At 37.8% G+C, this 21777-nt stretch overlaps 2 protein-coding genes and 1 pseudogene across 2 annotated transcripts; all 3 read right to left on the bottom strand.

The window, feature by feature from the left end:
• Nucleotides 1-6322: 6322 nt before the first annotated feature.
• On the bottom strand, nt 6323-7054 carry LOC125196507 (uncharacterized). Its single transcript, XM_048095040.2, has 2 exons — nt 6619-7054; nt 6323-6552 (listed from the first exon to the last, which is right to left on the bottom strand). The coding sequence occupies exons 1-2, from the start codon at nt 7052-7054 to the stop codon at nt 6323-6325; spliced, it is 666 nt and encodes a 221-aa protein (XP_047950997.2).
• LOC148928554 (uncharacterized) lies at nt 6914-10234 on the bottom strand. The gene is made up of 2 exons (XM_089057201.1): nt 10096-10234; nt 6914-9057 (listed from the first exon to the last, which is right to left on the bottom strand). The coding sequence occupies exon 2, from the start codon at nt 9050-9052 to the stop codon at nt 7106-7108; it is 1947 nt and encodes a 648-aa protein (XP_088913327.1). The 5' UTR covers nt 9053-9057; nt 10096-10234; the 3' UTR covers nt 6914-7105.
• Nucleotides 10090-17309, bottom strand: LOC125196506 (uncharacterized; annotated as a pseudogene).
• Between the last annotated feature and the right edge of the window lie 4468 nt (nt 17310-21777).

Raw genomic sequence — 21777 nt, forward strand, 5'->3', positions numbered from 1 at the left:
CCCTGACGAATTCCAATCTTTGTCACTGTCTGAACCAAACGGAAATGGATCTCCTATCGTTAACCCCGATCTGGTGGTGACTGTGGATGTTGACTCCTTGACTTGCCACCTGAATTGAGCGTTCCTTGACCCAGACGAGTTACTCCAGTTTCCAAACCGTAAGCCTCTGCTCATAAACTAGATGGTCTTCAACTTATAAAATGCTAATGGAAGCAAAACCTTATTCTTCAATAATAATACGTTATTTTGAAGAAGAAAGGAATTCTAGTGTTATTGCCATTAGTGAGAAGAATTGGGAGATTGTTGATATATTGGTTCCTCTTTTGCAAACATTTAACAATATGACTAATATCATGTCCGGTTCTTACTATCCTACTTCTAATATTATGTTGCGTGATATGTTTAATATTGTTAAATTATTTGATGAACATAGAAATATTGAATGTGAGAGAAATTATTGCAAAAATGGAGACTAAATGGAGAAAGTATTATGAAAGTGTTCCTTTTTGTGCTATTTTTTCTTATATTTTTTATCCAAGATGCAAAAAGGATGGTTGTGAAGTTTATCTTGAAGAATATTACTTGTGTCTTGGTATTGAAAATCCATTATCGAATGAAGAACTAGAAGATTTTTTAAATTTTCTTGTTAGTTCATATACGTATACTTTCAAAGATACATTTCAACTACTATGCCATCATCTAGTAGTACGAGTAACAACCATAGTTCTTCCTCTAGTTATGCACTTCTAGATAAAATAAAAAAGAGGAAGAATGATGCCAGTACAAAATCAACAAATAAACTTAAACATTATTTAAGTTTAGATTTGGTGGAAAATTCAGATGATTTTGATATTTTGCATTGGTGGAAAATGGAACAAAAAAATTATCCAATTTTATCCATAATTGCACGTGATCTACTAACATGTCAAATGTCAAGTGTAGCATCCGAAAGTACTTTTAGTGCAGGTGCAAGGACGGTGACCGATAGAAGAACTCGATTGACTCCAAAGTCCATCAAATTTTGCATGCTCTTGAAGAATTGGTTGGATGAAGAATTTCGAATGAACAAATTGCAGAGGTTGGAAAGATACAAAACCAAGGAAATGGCGGAAGAAGATGACGATGGCGAACCGGATTTAGTGTTTAATAAAGAAGATCAAGAGCCGAATATAGAGAGATTTTATTTTCCGGTTACAGATTATCACTATTCAAGTTCTCAAGAGCCCAATTTCACTTATGATTGGCAAAATTATCCGGACTAGCCAAGTTTTATGTTCAAGTTCTCAAGAGCCCAATTTCACTTATGATTGGCAAAATTATCCGAATTAGCCAAGTTTTATGAATTTGTATTTTTGGATATGAAATTATGAAGACATTTTTTGTTTTTTGGTTATGAAATTATGAAGACATCATTTGATTTTGGATATGAAAGTATGAACACATCATTTGTTTTTGGATATGAAAGTATGAATACATCATTTGTTTTTCATGCATCCTTAAAAAAATGTAAATCAGCTCGGCCCAGCCCAGCCCATTCCAGACATGGGTCGGGCTGGGCCCAAATGTCACCTGTCCTTGTCAGACCCAGCCCGGGCTGGGCTGGCCCGGCCAACTTGACACCTCTAATGTAAATCACCTCGACACACAATACAATGATACATGAAGTACTTCAGTATATCTGAAGAGTTTGACTAAGCCAAATTATGAAAATAAAGGATTAAACATCCAAACTCAAGAAACGACAATTATTAGTATATCATATTCAACAAGTATAATGGGAAGGAAAAATAGTAGAAAACCTGTGCTTTGTAAACAAAACTAAAGCAACACAACACGACGCATTCTCGAATAAAAGCTAACTATCCAATGTGACCAAAAAAAAAAAAATTAACTCAGAATGTAGAATGTTCTTGCCAAAATCATTATTCCTTTCGCTTAGCTTAGGCCTCAACTTCGTCCACAACATGTAGAATCTTGGCAGTCGGCTTAGCCAGCAAACCTGTGTATTCCTGGAAAGGAGATTTTGAGAATCGAGTCTCCCTCCAGAAGTCTGGAGTTAGGAAGCCATATGTCTTCAACAAGCAATCGAATGTTGCCTGCATGAAAAAAGTTCAAATCACTCGCCATAAGCTTTACTCAACCATGGAAAATCATTATTGAATATCAACGGTAATTTAAACAGCATTGGAAACATTTACAAGCATGGCAAATTAAATACAGCATACAAACTGAACTGTGGAAACGCAAGTATTGCATACAAACTGAATCATGGTTTGATCAAATACTAGCATACAAAATGTTGGTGGGGCACAGGATAAAAAATAAAACGGTTAGCCAACATTGCATACATATATAAAATCAGAGAAAATAATTAGTGAGGCAGTATGCCAGCACAAACCGAGGTGGCATGGCTGGCAACTGATCAAGGGTTTCAGAGAGTGGAGACCGAAAAGTTTGCAAAATGCTAAAACCTATTTTAATTATGGGTAAATGGTCTGGGTTTTTGATGAATGGGTTTGGGAGGAAAGAAAAATGTCATATTTCCGCTGCCACAGATATGGCGGCTGCTGGCCAAATTCCAAGAAACAACCTCCTGGGAGCTGCTATCCGCCGTTTGTACTCCGAAAAAAAAAGTTTCCAAACAAGGGAAAGACGCGTGAGCAAAATGCGTGTATACTAATACACGCGTGAGCAAAATGCGTGTATACTTATACACGCATTAGGCAAACGCGTCTCTGTCTTGGATTCAAAATTCAGCCCAGAACGCTGAAACCTTCATTTCCAGAAGGCGAAAACGCTCGCCCCCTTCACTCCCAGCGCAAAAATCGAAACTTAATCCAACATTTAGCTGTTCTCATTCCAATTTGAAGTGTTTTCAGGTAAGTTTCTACCCTTAGTTTCGATTATTGTTGGTATATTTTAGTTGGGTATAAGATTTAGGGTTCATGGTTTGAAATTTTTTGTTGAATTTGGTGTTGAATTAGTCAATCTCGTTGATTTTTTGTTGAATTTGGTGTAGAATTATGGTATTTGGTTGATGTTTTGTTGAATTTGGTTGTATTTGGTGTAGAATTATTCAATTTGCTTGATTTTTTTGTTGAATTATCGAATATGGTTGAATTTGGTGTTGAATTTGGAAGAATTTGGTTTTGAATTATTTAATGTGGTTGATTTTTTGTTGAATTATTGAATTTGGTTGAATTTGGTTGATGACTACTGTTAGTTAATTTATGCTAATAAAGACATGATTCTACTTTTGTTGAAGCTGGGTTCTGTTGTGTTGCAAATATGCAAATTTTGTTGAGAATTTTACGTTGGATACAATACTTTTATTAATTTTAGGTGAAGTAGTATTATTAGAAAAGAAAAGGATGTGTGTTCAAATACTGATTAATGGTTAGAATATCAAAATTTGATTTATATTTGTGTAGAATTATGCTTTCTATGTTGATAATTATTGATTATTGTTAATTATTGATTATATATTAGGATGCCTCGATATGGACCAGAAGATCCTTGTGTACTGCATTATCAGCATAGTCACATATCTCGCAAGGCGTGGGCAGGCGAGGAAACAGATCCTTTCAAGATTCGGCGCATTGAGGGACATTTTTGGGAAATAGATAATCATCACGAACGGGTGATTGATTATGTCTATAGATTTGGTTTTGGTGGAGTTTATTCATGTGGAAAGGCTCTGGATGTAGATCATGCTCTGATCACAGCATTGGTTGAACGTTGGAGGCCAGAAACACGTACCTTTCATCTTCCTGTAGGAGAAGCTACTATTACCTTACAGGACGTTCAAGTGTTATGGGGTCTACGTGTAGACGGATATCCTTTTACAGGAAATAGTTATTATGAACAGGGGTGGGAGAGTCTATGTGTTGAACTGTTGGGCTTCTATCCACTTCAAAGTGAAATGAAGGAAAACGGTATTTTGGTATCGGCTCTAATAAATAGGATGGCGATGCAAGATCTGATGGATGATGATCTAGAGGATGAAGCCTACATTAAACGGGCACGTATGATTGTGCTTGTGCTATTGGGGGGCTTGATATTACCTGATGGCTCAGGGTATAAGATACCCTTGATGTGGTTGACTCTACTTCGAGATGTCCGGGTTGCCAGAATGATTAGTTGGGCAAGCGCTGCACTTGCTACCTTATATCATAATCTTTGTGAGGCTTCTATGGGTAAAAGGAAAGAGATTGGAGGTCCGACAGTACTTCTACAGTTGTGGGTGTGGGAGAGAATGCCCACTTTGAGTCCTGATTTTGTGATGACACGTATGCACACAGACGACACTCCATGTGCATCAATGTAAGTTTGTTGTTTAAGTATTTTGTGAATTTAACGACAAAAACATATTAAATTGGAAAATTTCTGCATTGTAGGTGGACTGGCTCATATCTTATAAACAGAGCGCCCAGATATTCTGTTCGACATTATCGTGAACAGTTATCATTACTCCAACATAGCCAGGTAAAATGAATATTTTTTCATATATATGTGTGTTCATTGATGAATATGTGTTTGTCTAATTGTTTAATGTAAAATTGTTGTTGTAGTTTATTTGGATGCCATATGTGGATCGTCAATTGCCATATATGTGCATCGATATACACAACACTTGTAGATCAGTAACATACATGGTGTGTTGGGCAATTGTCGAGGCACATGAGCCCGAGCGTGTCGTGAGACAATTTGGAGGGACTCCTTTCATTCCACAAATGCGTGATTGGGGTTTCAATGAAAATCATTTCAAAACAAATCGTAAGGGAAGATCGAAGAAGGATTGGGATAATGAGAATAGGACCTACATTCAACATTGGCAGAAAAGGTTGGAGTTCGTCTCTAACCACTATATGGAACCTGTAGAAGACCACGTGCAGGTGACTAGACTTCGGGAATACATGGAGTGGTATCACAGGATAACTATTACATACATCACTCAACCGGATAGACTTCCAGATGTGGGAATGAACACCGGTGCATCAACAAGAACACTTCTCGTATGTATCGTGTTTATAGTTATTTATTCATTATATTTATTTATGCTATTAACTATTCACATTTTATTTGTTACAGCTTGAGACAGTGACCAGAGTGTTTCACACCACGCGCAGTTTTGACCCAGCGGACGCCGTAGAACTAATGCACGGTCTTAACAGGCTTGCTCTTGACTGTCTTAATGATTGCGGTGAGAGTGAACGTACGGTCTTACCCTCCATACAGCGCACTGATGTGGATATGTCCAGGGGTTTTGTCCAAAGAGCTCGGGGTCGTAGTCGAAGAGGTGTCCAAACGGGCGGGCATGGTAATTCACGCCATTATAGAATGTCCCAAAACATGCCAGAGTCATCACAAGCCGCAAATGAAGAACATATGAATTCGGATGACAACATGGATTTGGATACATTCATCGACAATTTTGAGAATGAGCCCGAAATGCAAAATCCACCAGCACCAGATGCCTCTAGTTGGTTTCCGACCTGGTCAGACGCCCCTCAGTCAAGTTGGGTGACTCCACCGGATAGAGTTGGGTTACCATGGCAGCCTACTACACAGCAGCCTACTACACAGGATTCATTCTTTCCAGGTGTTCATATCATGCACTCTCCAACCACTGAGGAAATATATGATGATGCTCTGCAGAGTAGTGCACAAATGGATCGTCCCAGGAGTAGTGCTTACATGGAGCGCCCCACGAGCAGTGAACATATAGTCCCTCCTAGGAGTAGTGTACAACTGGATCGCCCTAGCAGTAGTGCGGCCACGTCACGTCCCGACAAGGAACGCTCCAGATCGAGTTTCACTCGGACATTTATGGACATGTTACCACTTAGAAGGTCTAGACGTGACAATAGAGGAAAGGGTCCGACTAAATATACACCATCATCCTTTAAGTAGACTGTTGTAGATCGCTATTGGATTGGTTTTGTATTGAGTTCGTCTATGTTTTTTTTGCGTTGTGTTTGTACTTAGTTTATGTGGTTTTATTACAGGTGGTTTGATTAATAAATAAGGTAAACTCTGTCGAAATTTTTATAAAATTTTTTATGTGGTAACATGTATATGTCCTATTAAAATCTAGTAATTTTCTTTTTGACAAAAAATAACATTTTCATCTATTACTTTATTTTTTCGTTATCTTTTCACTTTTCAAAAAAATAAAATACTTTAATTGCTCTTAAACACAAGTCTCAAACATAATAAGTCAAGTCTTAAACACAAGTCTCAAACATAATAAGTCAAATCTTAAACACAATTCTCAAAGATAATAAGTCAAGTCTTAAACATGATTTCAAACATAATATGACTACACCACACGTCCTAAAGTGCACTTTCTTCTATTGTGGCCGGTCTCTCCACAAAGGCGGCATCGAGGAGGAGGTCTTGGCTGATCTTCATCGCTCTCATCCATTTGGTTCTCTATCTTGCCCTTTCTGTACCGACCACGTGATCGAGGAAGTAGCCGTGCTGGCGGAAATTCCAACGTCCATTCAGGTTCATACCAATAATCTTGGTGTCTCAATGGACGGAACGCACCTGCATATAATTGTAACCATAAGACATGATAATAATGTAAGAATAAAAAGAATCTAAATAACATACCTGCATACTGGTGAATCCAAACCTGTGTATGGTATCGGGCATCAACATGACTAAAGATGTCATCACTGCGTTCTCGCAGCACCGCAACAGCGTGAGAGCAAGGCATTCTCCAAGTCTGCCACTTTCCACATGAGCATTTCTTTTCACGATAATCCACTACATGTATATTATGGCCTCTACCCGGACCTCTATGAAAGGTTAGCACCTCATAAGTTCCAACTGTTATGCTTGTAGACTTCACATGGTGACGTCTCCCTCGACGGTCATTCTTCTGAAATAACTGCCAAGCCCACGGTGTCAAAGGCGTCTGACATTGTTTGGCTAGAGTCGTTCTGTTAACAAACCAATTGATGGTCCTCCAGGATGTAATATCAATAATGGCTCTAATTGGCAGTTCTCTCGTAGATAACAACACATTGTTATAACACTCGGCCATGTTAGTACATGTCTCACCCCATCGACGAAATTCGTCGTGCGCCATAGTCCACTACGACCTATCTATGGTGGTTTCGAGGTACCTCAAAGCTTCTGGACTCAACTTTTCTAATTCACGTCTCGCATGCCAATATCTCCGCTCCACAGTTGCTTCACCCATTTTCCATACCCATTTCCTCACTCCGGGGCCTTTGTGTCTTTGTAACACATTCGATCTGACGTGCACTAAACAATATCGGTGATAACCAACTGGTACCTCTTTCCACACATCGGACTGCATGGCATTTATAATGTCTTGATGTCTGTTTGATATTATGCACACTTCCTGGTCTTGCTTTATAATATGCACTTTGACAAGATTCAAAAACCAAATCCAACTCTCATTGGTTTCTTCATCAACAACAGCAAAAGCAACAGGCAAACAGTTCTTATTTGCATCGTAACCAACTGCAGCAAGTAATTTACCTCTCAGTCTTCCACGCAGGTGAGTCCCATCAACTGATAAAACCGGCTTTGCTAGTTGGAACGCCTCTATAGATGGCCCAAATGCCCAAAATACATAGCGGAACACCTTCTTATTACCTTGACTCAATATAGGGTCATGAAACCACTCAACGATTGTCCCAGCATTTTGACTTTGCAACTCAGTCAGGTAGCTGGGAAGTTGTCTGAATGACCCCTCCCATCCACCATATACAAGCTCAATTGCTTTTGTGCGAGCATACCACGCTTTCTTGTAGCTGATTTTCACGTGAAATTTATCTTTGATATATGTAACTACTGCAGAAGGCTTGAATTCAGCATCGTTTTCAATTTGACTCCGAATACAAAGAGCAATCATGGATGATGTAAGATTAGCATGCTCACTTGGATCGTGATCTCCCATACAACAATGACGATCAACCCATGAGTTGATGGACCAACTACCATCGCGTTTCTTAAACGTTGCTTTAACCTCCCAATTACACGGGTATCGTTGGCCGAGTTCTTCGCCTTTTCTTTTCGGACCAAATGGGTCCCTACAAACTGCATGCCATCTTCTTTTTTTACTATCCATAACCTCATACATCCGACCTGTTCCCACATGCCATAATGTTACAGCAGTTTTCAATTGCAATTTGCTATCAAATTTCGTTCCCACATCTATACGTCTCGGATTATCCTCATCCCAATACCACATATCTTCTTCATCCACTCCATGGTCATCTGAAACATAACCTCGGCTGCCTTCACATGGTAATGATCGAAAAAATGGTAACCCTTCAGGCACATAGTCGGGAACAGGTTGCTCCCCACGAACAGATGGTTGTATATAGTTCTCAACCATCATATCAAGTGGCTCATCATCTGTAGAATCTTCACATGACTCTGCACTATAATCATGATCACATGATTGATAACTACCTGAATTATACACCTCCGGAGTGTCATCTCGAGGGGGGGGACAATCAGGACTATCAGAACTATCACAATTATCAGAACCATCTAAACCAACAGAACCATCAAATGTCACATTTGGTACATCTAGTTGGTCATCAACATCCCTCCCAAATGTGTTGAATTCAAAGCTATGATGCTCATCCTCCCTCCTAGTTCTCCCGACATCAAAACTATGATAATCATCCCTCCTAGACGTTCCAACATCATGATGAGTGGTAGGTGGTTCAAATTGCAAAGTAGTAGTAACAGGAGTATATTCAATAAACAGTTCAATTTGACGTGGATTTTCAGCAAACATATACTCCAACAAATTCTCAACCACTGTTGTAGCTATATAATTCAACACTCCACTAAAAGCCACAGGATGCCTCCATGTTAAATCAATCGTATGTGCATCCAAATCAATTCCAATTTTTTCACATATCATTGAAACTAGCTGATGATAAGGTATCATTTCATTCAATATGATGAATGATTTTGCACGAGGGGGATCATAAGCAACCCCCAAACCTGGGAGCTGAATAATTTTCCCACCCCAATATAAACTCACAAACACCATCAATCCTACAAAATAAGTACGATAAAACATCATATTCTAAATTCAACAAAGTTCAATATCAAAATTTAACAAAATTCAAATAAATTACCCTAATTCTATAACCAATAATTCAATGCTAAATATAATAAGTAAATCAATGGCCTAAATTCAATGTTTTTCTTGTAAAACAATGTCACAAACCATGAACCCTAAATCTATACCCAACTAACATATAGCAATGATAATCGAAATCAATGGTCAAAAATTACCTAACACTACTTAAAATAGGAATGAGAGCATCAAAATGTCTGATTCACTTCGATTTTCGTCGACTAGAGACGTTGGGAGTGAAGGGCGTCGCTGAGAGTTAGAGAAGAAGGAGGCGTGAGATGTTAGAATGAGAGATTCAGCGTTCTGGACTGGAATTTGAATCCAAGACAAAGACGCGTTTGCCTAATGCGTGTATAAGTATACACGCATTTTGCTCACGCGTGTATTAGTATACACGCATTTTGCTCACGCGTCTTTCCCTTGTTTGGAATCTTTTTTTTTCGGAGTACAAACGGCGGATAGCAGCTCCCAGGAGGTTGTTTCTTGGAATTTGGCCGGCGGCTGCTAGCGCAAAACAGCCATGCCACACCATGAAGATAAGAAACAATATACTAAGGCATTTACTTTGAGTGGGTGATAAAAATTGAAAGAAGCTATAGTAAGTAACTAAAATAAACAATGAATTAGACCATCAGACTCCCTAAAGGCCTAAAAGGATGAAGAAACTATAGTAAGTAACTAATAAGAGAGCCATAGACCATATTTGTAACCGCCTCGGCCCTAATTGGGGATTTATGAACCCTAATCAGAGTTGATTAGGGATATACACAAGTTATTTTCCAAAGCACAAATGAGTATCGAGCTAAACAAAAGAAGCACTAACCACACCATTGATTTGCACAAAGATACTCAAAATCAAAAATTACAACAAATCACATGTAAATGCAGAGCGAATAATACTATAAAACTAAGTGAAAAATGAGTAATTAAAAGCAAGCATAAAAGAATTATACCTTGACGAAGTTGCCAAGGGTTTTAGTGGATCCACGGGAGCAAGTGAAGACATCATCGATACCGGCCATCTGCAGCACCTTCTTCGGCACACGCGCAGCCACAATCCCTGAACCACGGGGCGCCGGCACCATCCTCACCAACACGGACCCGCACTTTCCGGTCACCTTGCACGGCACCGTGTGCGGCTTACCGATCTTATTTCCCCAGTATCCCCTCCTCACGGGGATCACCGACAATTTCGCCAGAATAATCGCGCCCCTAATCGCCGTCGCCACCTCCTTCGAGCACTTCACGCCGAGCCCTACGTGGCCGTTGCTATCTCCGACGACGACGAACGCCTTGAAGCGCGTCCTCTGCCCTGCTCGCGTCTGCTTCTGGACCGGCATGATCTTCATGACCTCGTCCTTGAGGGAAGGACCAACTAGGGCATCGATTATTTGGTATTCCTTGATCGGGAGGGAATGTAGGTAGATTTGCTCGAGCGATTTGATCTTGCCGTCCCTCACCAGCCGGCCGAGCTTGGTGACGGGGACCCATTTCTCCTCTTCCGCCTCACGGCGGGCGGGGACGGCGGCCACGACCTCGGCCGCCTCTATCTCCGCCGCGTCCGCGTCCGCGCCCGCCGAATCCACGGCCGAAGCCGCCGCGGTCACCTGCGCCGCTGTCCGCCATTGTTGTAGCTGGGAGATATGAGAGAGAAAGCTGAACGTCTCTGTGTGAATGTGCAAAACCCTAAATTAGAAAGGGGGTTTTTGATACAGATAATGGGCTGTTAAACGGGCTCAGGGGTTTTAGCTATTGAAAATGAGAGTACTGGGCCTAATCAGCTTCAATACAGCCCAATTTTATTTTATTAAGTAGTAGTACTAAAATAATCTTTGTCCCGAAAATATGAATATTTGATTCGACAATAATTTTAATGTATAATTAGTAAAATAAGAGAGATAAATGGTAGCGTACATAGTATTAATGGAGATAGCTCTTATTTTATTTTTTCTCTTAATATATTATATCTCCATTTAATCTACTAAACACAATTTTTCTATATATTGTAGTACCAAAAGGAAGTCCCTCAAGTAATAAGTGATGGGGAATATTAGTAAGAAAAGGACGCACAAATATATACGCACACGCATACGCACATACAACACAAATAGTTTTAATTAAAAGACTAATTCTAAACTTATTGCTCATGTTTAGTTGCTAGAATTTTGTCAGGGAAAGTAATCAGAATCCCGAGAACAAGGAAAGTTAGTACAACTTTCTAGGATTCTAAATCCCATGAGCATCCGCAATAGTGGACGAACACACGCCCTAGCAACCGACTAGCGGCTCAGGCGTTGCATTCGTCCGCTATTGCATGCGGCGAAAGCATGACAAACGAACGGGGGGGACGAGCGGTCGTCCGTGGTGCGATGGTGCTCGCCGATCACTCATCTGCTATTCGGCGAGCTATCGGCTAGCGCTATTTTTTTTTTCAACTTTATATATACGACTAGACCTGCCCAGGGTTTACCCAACCGGCGCGGTTACGGTTCCGAACTGAAATCGTCAAATTTTGAACTGTGGTTCGGTTCAATTTTTCGAACAGAAACCGTGCCGGAACCGCGAAAAACCGCCGACAAACCGTGAAATCAAGCCGGAACCGCAAAAAATAGCAAAAAAAACCGGCGGTTCGGAACCGTGTAAAACTGTAAAAAACCGCCGAAAAACCAACGGTTCGGAACCGAAATCGAAACCGGCGGTTTTGGAACCATGACCGTAATCGCGAAACAACCTTGCGGTTCGGTTCCAGTTCAACAATTTCCAAAACCGGAACCGGCGGTTCCGAATCGTAACCGCCGGTTCCTGAAATTGAAATATGTATGTTTTTTTTATGAAATAAAATGGTTGCACTTCATTTCATTTGCACTATGTATTTTTTTTTTTTTTGAAATTGAAATATGTATGTTTTTATTTATGAAATAAAATGGTTGCATTATCCGTGTCGAATTTTTAATTTCGTATTTGTGAATTTGTGAATTTGTTTTATTAGATAGGGCGTCGGCTAGTTCTAGTGCTAGGCTATTACTGGGCTGTGGTTAGTCCTGATGATGTGACAGGCTGTGTGATGTCTTAGTGATGTGGCAGGAGCCCATGAGGTCTTTTTGGTTAGCCCTAATATTAGGCTATTGGTTAGTTCGTCCTATTGTGGATGTTCTTTTTTTCTCTTAGGTATTCTTTTATTGTTTTAGGGTATTCTTTTAGGTATTTTTTTACCCAATTTTAAGATTCTTACATATTTAATGTTATATAAGTATAGTTTTATTATTATTAATTAAAATTATAAATCATACTTAATTAGAAATTAATAAATAATTAAAAGTATCATAATTATAACTATATTATTATAATATATATATATATATATATTTGTTATTATCATAATAATAATAATTAATAATTTATTAAATTATTAAATATAATTATATAATACAAAATATATAATAATATATAATTATTAATAATCAATAAAATCGTAGTGAAATTTCAAATTATTAAATTTATTCAATTATAATATACGTAAATATTATTGTCAAAATTATAGGAATGTGATCAAATGAAAACTCTAAATATTTTACAAACTCAAAACTATGATTTGCCCATTGAAAAATGTCAACAAATCACAAAAAAGCATCAACGGGAAAATGTCAACAGAATTTCAACGGTAGTCAATGATTGATATTGTGTTGATACTGTGTTGACATTAAAATATTGAAAGTTTACACTGTATTGATATTGTATTGAAACTGTGTTGAAGCTGTGTTGAGGAGTTTTGAGTTTGTACAATATATAAGTTTGCATTTTATCACTACCCATTAATTATAATAATTATTTTTATTATATATTATAATATTTAAATTAATAATAAATATGATAATATAATTATTATCATTTTTAATTAATAATTTATTATAAAAAAATTATATTATTATTATAAAAAAATAATATGTAGGAGTATATTTTTAGTTTGGTGTTTAAATTAAATTAAAATTTTAAAATTTGATATTTTGCAAACACATGAAAAGTAAAGTTATTAGGAATCATATTCTCGGGATTCATTTTCATAGTAATCATTTTCCTTGCTAACTTTACTTTCCCGTCAACCAAACATGGGTTTATCAACAACCACCCAACCCAACCCAACCATCTACTTTTTCAATATTTAATTAATTTCTATCTCCTCCACATCTTCTTTCATATCATCAATATTCATCCAACCTAACCACACATTTTTTCATGGTTTATCAATGACCACCCTGTTGGAACTACCACAACGGAAGACACGGAAAACAAACAGGTCCTTAACGGATCTATATAGGTGATTATCCATTCGATTCCTATTTCATGCAATAAACCACATCAAATAAACACATATACATGCTAACTTGATGTAGATTCGATTGTTAACTCTTGATCCATCATAGAATTGACGTTGCTAGCTGCACCACCCGGAGATCCTTGATTTATCGACCACGAATCTTCTACTCTATTCCCTTGTCCTTGATTATTCATCTGTGTGGGCGAATCTCGAACAATCAACAATAGCTTTGGTGAGATCTAGGAAGAACACCACACAAACACAAGATTGTCTTGATCTAATCCTATGAATTAGGATAGAACAAGAACAAAAAACCGAAACCCTAATCTCCCACGTGCTAGGGCATGAAAATCGAGACAGAGAGAGAGAGAGAGGCCGGCGACGGCGGCTAGGGTTTGGAGGAGTGTGAGTTGTGTATTGTCTTGTGTGCTAGGGTTTCCACATCTCAACTCTATTTATAAAGACTTATTGGGCTAGGATGAGGATCCATGGAATGATTTAGATGTTGGGCTCCCCCATTAGATAAATATCTAATTAAATCAAATGACCCATGATTTAATATATTATCAATGAATATTATTTTGTTCCACTAAAGAATAATATTGCACTCCCATCTAAATCACCAAATTACAAATAACTTGGGTCCATTTTATTTTACAATATTTCCCGCATTTAAGATTGCCTTGATCCATCAATTTAATTCTTTTGTCTACTACGTGACTTGAATTAAAGTAATTCTCCGAAGAGTTTTCTAGTTTGAAACTTTATTTATTATTCGTGGAATAAAATTCCAACTGCGCATATTTCTGAAAAATAAATTCTTTTTTCAAACACCTCTTTGGGGATCACCCTTTGGGATTTAATAATACCACACTGGGCACACAAATTCTATGAAATAATATTTCATACCTTCATGTTATTCAATTACTACCACCCAAGATATCATGTTTGAGTTACGTACAAACTCTCCAATATTGGTAAGTCAAAGTGGCGTTTGACAGAATAAATAATATTGATATTAATATCATAGACTAGAAAATACTAAACTTTATGAAATATATTACAGTAGATAGCAATAAAGAATACATTTCGTATTAGATCCTTTCGATGTTTTACCACACCGGTGTTACTAATATCTTCTTAGGTAAGAGAGAATTATCACAAATACCGCAACTAGGGATGTCAATCGGGCCGACCCATCGGGTTTCGGGCCAACCCTACTCGGGTTGCGGGTCAATCGGGTCCGGGCTTGCCGGGTTGTGATTTCTTTCGGGTTGTAAAAGTTCGGCCCTAACCCTAAAAGCTCGGGTTTCGGGCTAGCCCGACGGGTTAATCGGGTTGCTACCGATAAGGTTAAGGCTCGAACAATCCAATAGATCATGATGAAAATTAGTTATATTTATAAAATATAAAATATTTAATTATGATAAATTTGGTATATATGCTTAAACTCAATCATAAAATACTAATATTTGTGATATTTCGTGAAATTTTAATACATGTTAAAAATTTTAATATTCTTTTAGTGAGATTAATTTATATAACAATTATTATATTAATAAAAATTCAATACATAATTTATATATTTACCATAAAATTGAAAGTTATCTTTTTTTAGTTATCTATGTCATAAAATTAGTCAACGAAGTGTCGAATTAGGAGTAAAAAAATGAAAAATGAAAATTTTACCGGGTTACCGGGCCAGCCCATCGTGTTTTCGGGTCTGGCCCTAACGGGTTGCGGGTTAATCGGGTGCGGGCTTATCGGGTTTTATTTTTATCGGGCTAGAAATTTCCGACCCTAACCCTACAAATTTAGCGGGCTATTCGGGCCAACCCACGGGTTGCGGGCTATATTGACATCCCTAACCGCAACCATACCAATAGGCAGCCAAAGCCTATCTAGGTTGTGAATACGTTTTTCTTCTTACTAGATCCGGTCAAGTCCCCTACTGGTGAACACATGGAAGCCATCGTATTCCCCTACTTTAACCTTCTTAGTAAGAAGCCTTAGACTTGTTTATTATGTTTCAATAATAAACCATTATATTATATTATTTATTCTCATAATTAGGTAAACAAGTGGATGTGGCGTTTCTTGTATACATGCATAAGCTGACTGTACAAAGGCATGTACGCTCGATGTATCGGCTAGGCCAATTATTCTTCTTCTTTTTTTAATTCATTTTTTATCCTCTATATATATTCCATTCCCTACCAATTATTCACATTTAATCCCATTTTATTTTATCTCACTCTACATTTTACTTTTCTCTAATCACAATATTTTTAATGTTTTTATCAATAGTTTAAGTTTATTTTTTTCTGTATTTTTTATGAATGTAGGATATTTTCTTTTTAATAAAATTTTTTTTTTATTGAGTTGTCTTTAATTTATTTTTCTTGCTATTCTATATCATTTTATTTCAGACTAACAATTAAAAGTAAAATATAAAAATAGTGTTGATGTGAAAATGAGATGGCTCGGAGATAGGTTCTGAGATGGGCTCGGAGATAGGCTCTAAGATGGGCTCTCATTGCAGGGAGATAGACTCTGAGATGGGCCTGACATGGCAGGAAAAAATGGAGATAGGCTCTGAGATGGGCTCCGGAGAAGGTCACCACTGCTAATACTCTAAAAATAACAAAAACAAATAATAAAGGGGACTACAAAATAAGAAATTATACCAAAGACGAAGGATTATAAGGAGAAAATTATAACAATCTCATTGGAGGAATCATGAGAGGATTTGAAAAGTATAACAATCTCTATTTACTGTGGATGAAAAGTTATAAATTTTGGTATAATTTTTATAATTTTTAAATATAACAATCTCATTGGAAGAATCATGAAAGGATTTGAGAGACTAAGCGGACGGTGGTTGCACACCATCCGACCGCGATCCAATAGAGAGAGACCAGCTTTGGTATTTTAAAAAAAAAATTATAAAATGGTGTGGACGTCAGCCTACTAGCACCGATAAACTTGGTCTTAGGATTTCTGATTTCCTAAGAGCATCCATAATAGGGCGGATATTCCGGTGGACTAGCACTAGAACTAGCCAAAAACACCTCCTGCCATGTTACTAGGACTAACCAGTGCACTATCACATGACTACGACATCCCACTGCACAATAGTGGACAGGCACTAGGACTAGCACTAGGACATCCCAACAAACAAAAGCACAAATTCACAAATACAGAATTAAAATTTTGGCATAAATACGGGGGAAATGCAACCATTTTATATAAAATAAAAAAAGCATACATAATTAAAAAAATTATGTTAATAAAAAAAATACATAGTTCACGAAAATAAAACCATCCTATAGCTTCGACACCCGCGACCCCCCTCTCACTCTTGGCTAGACCCGGTGGCATCGGAGTTCCTAGAGGCTCCCCCGGTGCCGAGGGGTGGGAGCCCCAAATCGCGCCGCTTACTGTCGATGACCCCCTTGAGCATCTCTTTGTGTAAGGGGTCAGTCGTCAAACTCTACTTTTGTATGACGTCTGTCATGCTCTGCTCCTGCTGCATGCACGCGAGGTGGGCGAGTTCGGGACTCGGATAGACACTAGGAGCTGCCGATTGGACCTCCTAGGACCCGCCGGCGCCTCCCCTAGACCTCTGTTGTGCCGTCTTTTGCCGAATCGGGCAACGGCGGCGGGAAAACGAGGGAGGGGTCGGAGCCTCTTCGGCATCGTCGGGGAGGTCGTGGGAACCGGCGCTGTTACTGTATCCGCACGAAACTTGGCGAAATCCATCAGCACCAAATTGGCGTACCAGTAGTTAAACGCGGCATACTTCCCTTTCTCGGGGAATTGCTGCATCGACAACGTCTTCACATCCTCCATGGTCCGACCGCTGGTTATCATGCGGCTATTGTTTTTGTAGATGCCGATAAATCGGGAGACCGCGGCTCTGATTCGGTCCCATTGCTTCCGGCACTCCTCAGACGTGTATGTCTTCCCATCCGCATAAGAAACCTTGTAGGCTTTGGCGATGCGAGATCACATGTTGGAGATTTTCTGATTGTTCGACACAAGGGAATCATCGCAAACACTGACCCAAGTCTTGGACAACGTGACACACTGCTCCTCACTGCAAACGATCCTCCGTTCCTCCTCATCGTCCCATGTCACTGCCTGCGAAGACTTGCCTGCCACCCCTTTGCTACAGTTCAAAATAAAATGATAAAAAATACATTCCCACTTGATTTAAAAGCGTAGGCGGCCGCAGGTAGCAACAAATATGGATTACAATAAGTATAACTATATAAAATTCTAAAACGTAAGAATAAAATAACACGATTGTTTTGGTACTTATTTAAAAGCCAATAAAACCTAAACTAAGAATGACATCTCAACTACAAACATACTCCCTTGATTCTTTGAACTTAGTAAGATGCACGTAAATATTCCAAATTGTTAGTATGCCTTGAATCTGTATAGTTTGTCGCTAGCCGAACGAGGACGCTATGATATGTTTCTGTTTAAAGCCTTAATATTTTTATTGGGCCTAGTCCGTCGTCTGTTTACCTATTTATATACGAGTAGAGCACAAAACTTTGGAATATGAAAACTATCTAAATAACATTTGTTCTCTGTTTCTGATCGTGGACGTAGCCAACACAACGTTGGTGAAGCACGTAAATTCTGTGTCTCTTTACGTTTCTGTTTGTCTCGATTAGACAATTGTTTTATTCTGTCACAATACAAATAATATAGATAGCTAAAAACAAAATAAAGGGTCGCGAAAAAGTTTGATTTTATGCCTGGAAAAGAATATATTATGAGTAGTGCATGTGCAAATAGCCTACCTTTCCGCAGCTCTCATTATAGACATTCCTCATCTCTCATTCAATAATTAAATTAATCTAAAATTAATTATGTGCTTCTATAATAAAGCCAAAAACTAGGGTAATTACATATTTATGACCCATGAAATTAACACTTTCTTATCTTAATTACACATGCGCGAATAGTGGAACTTGCATCATTGATCAATATTGTAATAGCCATAGCCTTTTAATAACGTAGGGTTAATTTGGTATGAAATTATTTAATTAGTGGCTCTTGTGTTTTTTATAGACACGACATTCTCGCCAATATGAAGATCATGATAAGCCTGATTAAAAGTTTAAAACCATAAACACAATTATTCTTTATCGGTTGGTGATACGAAAAAATGTCTAATTGCATAGATATATAATTAAATGCAAACTCTAAATATTGTATAAACTCTAAACTATAATGGACTTTTAGAAAATATCAATAGATGATAAAATTACAGCAATAAAAAATGTCAACACAATGTCAACGGTTGATGCTGTGTCGACACTGTGTTAACATTTTTTATTGCTATTATTTTGTCATCTATTAATATTTTCTAACAGTACAGATCATAATTTGAAGTTTGTACACTAAATAGAGTTTGAATTTTATCACTACCTACTAATAATAGTCTTACATCTAAAAAATCCTTAGTAATATATAAGAATATAACCCCTACACTATATCTTTCTAATGATATCCTTACATATAAACAAAACTTATTTTTTATTTGTATTACATTTTATTCTAGGGGAAATATCTAGATTTTTATAGAAAGAATCTAGATATTTTAAATTTAAAAGAATGAAGTGGAGAATTCTAGAATAAGTTAGGAATGACTATAAATATAGAAGAGTTAGTATCATTTGCACAAGTTGAGAAGTTTGAGAATTGAGTGTTCCTTAATTTTCACATACCACTACAAAAAAACACGTCAATTACCAATGGATTTACTGACAACACAATATATGTTGGCATTTACCGTTAGATTACCAAGGGATTTGCCGTTGGTTAATTTTCTAACGTCATTTCCGATGGTACAAGGACGGAGTTTGACATTTTGCTTTACCAACGGATAATTCCGTGGGTAAAGCTACTATTTTTTTAATGATCATTATTTTATAAATTAATTACATAGGGATTGTTGTTGTTGGAAAATTTAAACACTTATTTACCAAGGGATAATGTGTCATCGGTAATATTAAATTAAATTTAACGGGATAATTCACTTTCTACTTCTCTTTTCAATCTGTGAAATCCGACTCCCTTTCTCTTCCAATCCGTGAAACCCGGCGCCGAATGAGAAGGATTGATTGATCGTCAGCGTGGAAGAGATTTGTGGCCGAAGATTCTTGGAGCATCTTTGGTGGAAGAGATCTGTGGCGGAAGATTCATGGAATAGTGGAGCGTTGAAGTAGGGAGCGTGAGCGTGGATTTCTTGTTCTAGATGAAGCTTTTGAGCTATGCAAACATCAATTGGTTATAGATTCAATATATATATATATATATATATATATATATATATATATATATATTGCAGTCTAGCGTTTATACTATTGCAGTCTAGCGTGGTGTCACAGTGTGTATATATATATATATATGTATATATATATGGGTGCGTTAAAATGACAACACTCTTAAAATGACACTGTGACACCACGCTAGACTGCAATATCATATATGCTAGACTGCAATAGTATAAACGCGATTGGATATTGGATATTGGATATTGCAGTCGGGAAAAATTGCAGTCTAGTGTATTGGATATTGCAGTCCGCGAAAATTTACCCTTGAGCAATTTTTATGATTGCCACATGGCAGCTTATTATTCGTCCACATGTACAAATGATTGGCTAGGAATGGTGGTATGGTGTTACTTTAAGAGGTGTTGTCATTTTAACACAATCCTATATATATATATATATATATAGGGATGTACTAAGATGACAACCCTCTTTATTGTAACACCATACCACCATTTTAGGCCATTGGATCTGAAAATCGTGTGCTTGTCATGCTGCCACGTGTAAAAACACAGAGGGGTAAAATAGGAAATTTCTAATTTTACGTTACCAGATTGCAGTGCTGTTCATTGAATATTGCAGTCTTACCACAACAATATTGCAGTTTACCACGACTGCAATATCTAATACAGTAGACTGCAAACCTGTGTTTTTTCACGAAACTTAATCCTAGGCGTCCATAAACGAGATCTAACGGACTATATTAGTGGTATGATGTTATTTTAACTATAGTGGCACCCTAGTGCACCCCTATATATATATATATATATATATATATATATATATAGGATTGGTATCAATTGAGATTTTTTAGGGTAATTGAGAAATGAGATGCAATATCAGCCACTCATTTTTATTAAATGAGTGGTCCAGATTTTGCCACATAAAAAATATTTATAGATTAATTTATTATGAAAGGGTATAATGATCATTTCGTGTTTTAATTTAGGGTTCTTCAGGTTTGAATCGCGATTTCAGTGAGATTTGTGATTCAATCGCGATTTCTGTGATTCAATCGATTCCAACGATTGGATTCCAACGATTCCAATCGACAGCATTGAGCAGCTGCGTCAGCCGGAGCCGCCAGCCCCTTGCCAGCGCCACCCTGACGGAGAGGAGGGCGGCGGATTGAGGGAGGTGAAGAGGTAGACGGCGGTGCGGCCTTTGACGAGGGGATAGCGTCGGGGGAGGCGAGGAGGTGGTGGACGATTGCGATTAGGAGGCAGAGGATGGTGAGGTGGAGCTGGAGGTGCCGCCATCGGTGGTGATTAGCCACGGCGGCGGGGAAGGGGAGGGGGTGGTAGGGTCTGGCAGCGTAATCAGCGGGGAATTTGAGGTGGTATCGGGTTGTGGAGATGAGGTGGTAGATTAGGGCTGCCATTTTGTACAATTCTAAGGGAATTCAGTGGAGGTGATCAAGCTAATTGATCGGACAACAATGGCGGATTTTGGGTAGAATTAATTTACTGTGTTAAAACCTTCTCTCTATTTTGTGAACAATTGATGAATTCTTAATTTCGGATGATATAATAAATTTTAATACTTTTCTACTCCTCATTTTAATCTAATTTATTTAATTTCTTATGAACTCATCTAACTGATATTGAGATTTTGAATGAATTGGTTCATACTTGAGATTATTGCAGATCAATTGTGTTGGATGCGAGGTGGATTGGATGTGAGGTAGATTGGGGAATCAAGTTTAATCATAATGCACTCTAGGTGTTTGTTGATATTCCCCAATTGGGAATTAGTTGCTAGGAGTTAGATTCAAGATTTAGATATCATTTTTAATGTCAACGGGTCCTGTTAGGTTGAGATTTTTAGGCCTAGTTGAGATGACATTATATGTGTGTAGTTGACATGAATTGTATATTTAGTTGACATGGATTATACACATAGTTGACATTATATTTGTGTAGTTCACATGAATTGTAAATGTAGTTGACATTATATGTGTGTAGTTG

This window comes from Salvia hispanica, chromosome 4 (assembly GCF_029641045.1).
Source record: "Salvia hispanica isolate PSC_SH4W2 chromosome 4, Shi_PSC_v1, whole genome shotgun sequence".
In the NCBI taxonomy this organism is placed as follows: domain Eukaryota; kingdom Viridiplantae; phylum Streptophyta; class Magnoliopsida; order Lamiales; family Lamiaceae; genus Salvia; species Salvia hispanica.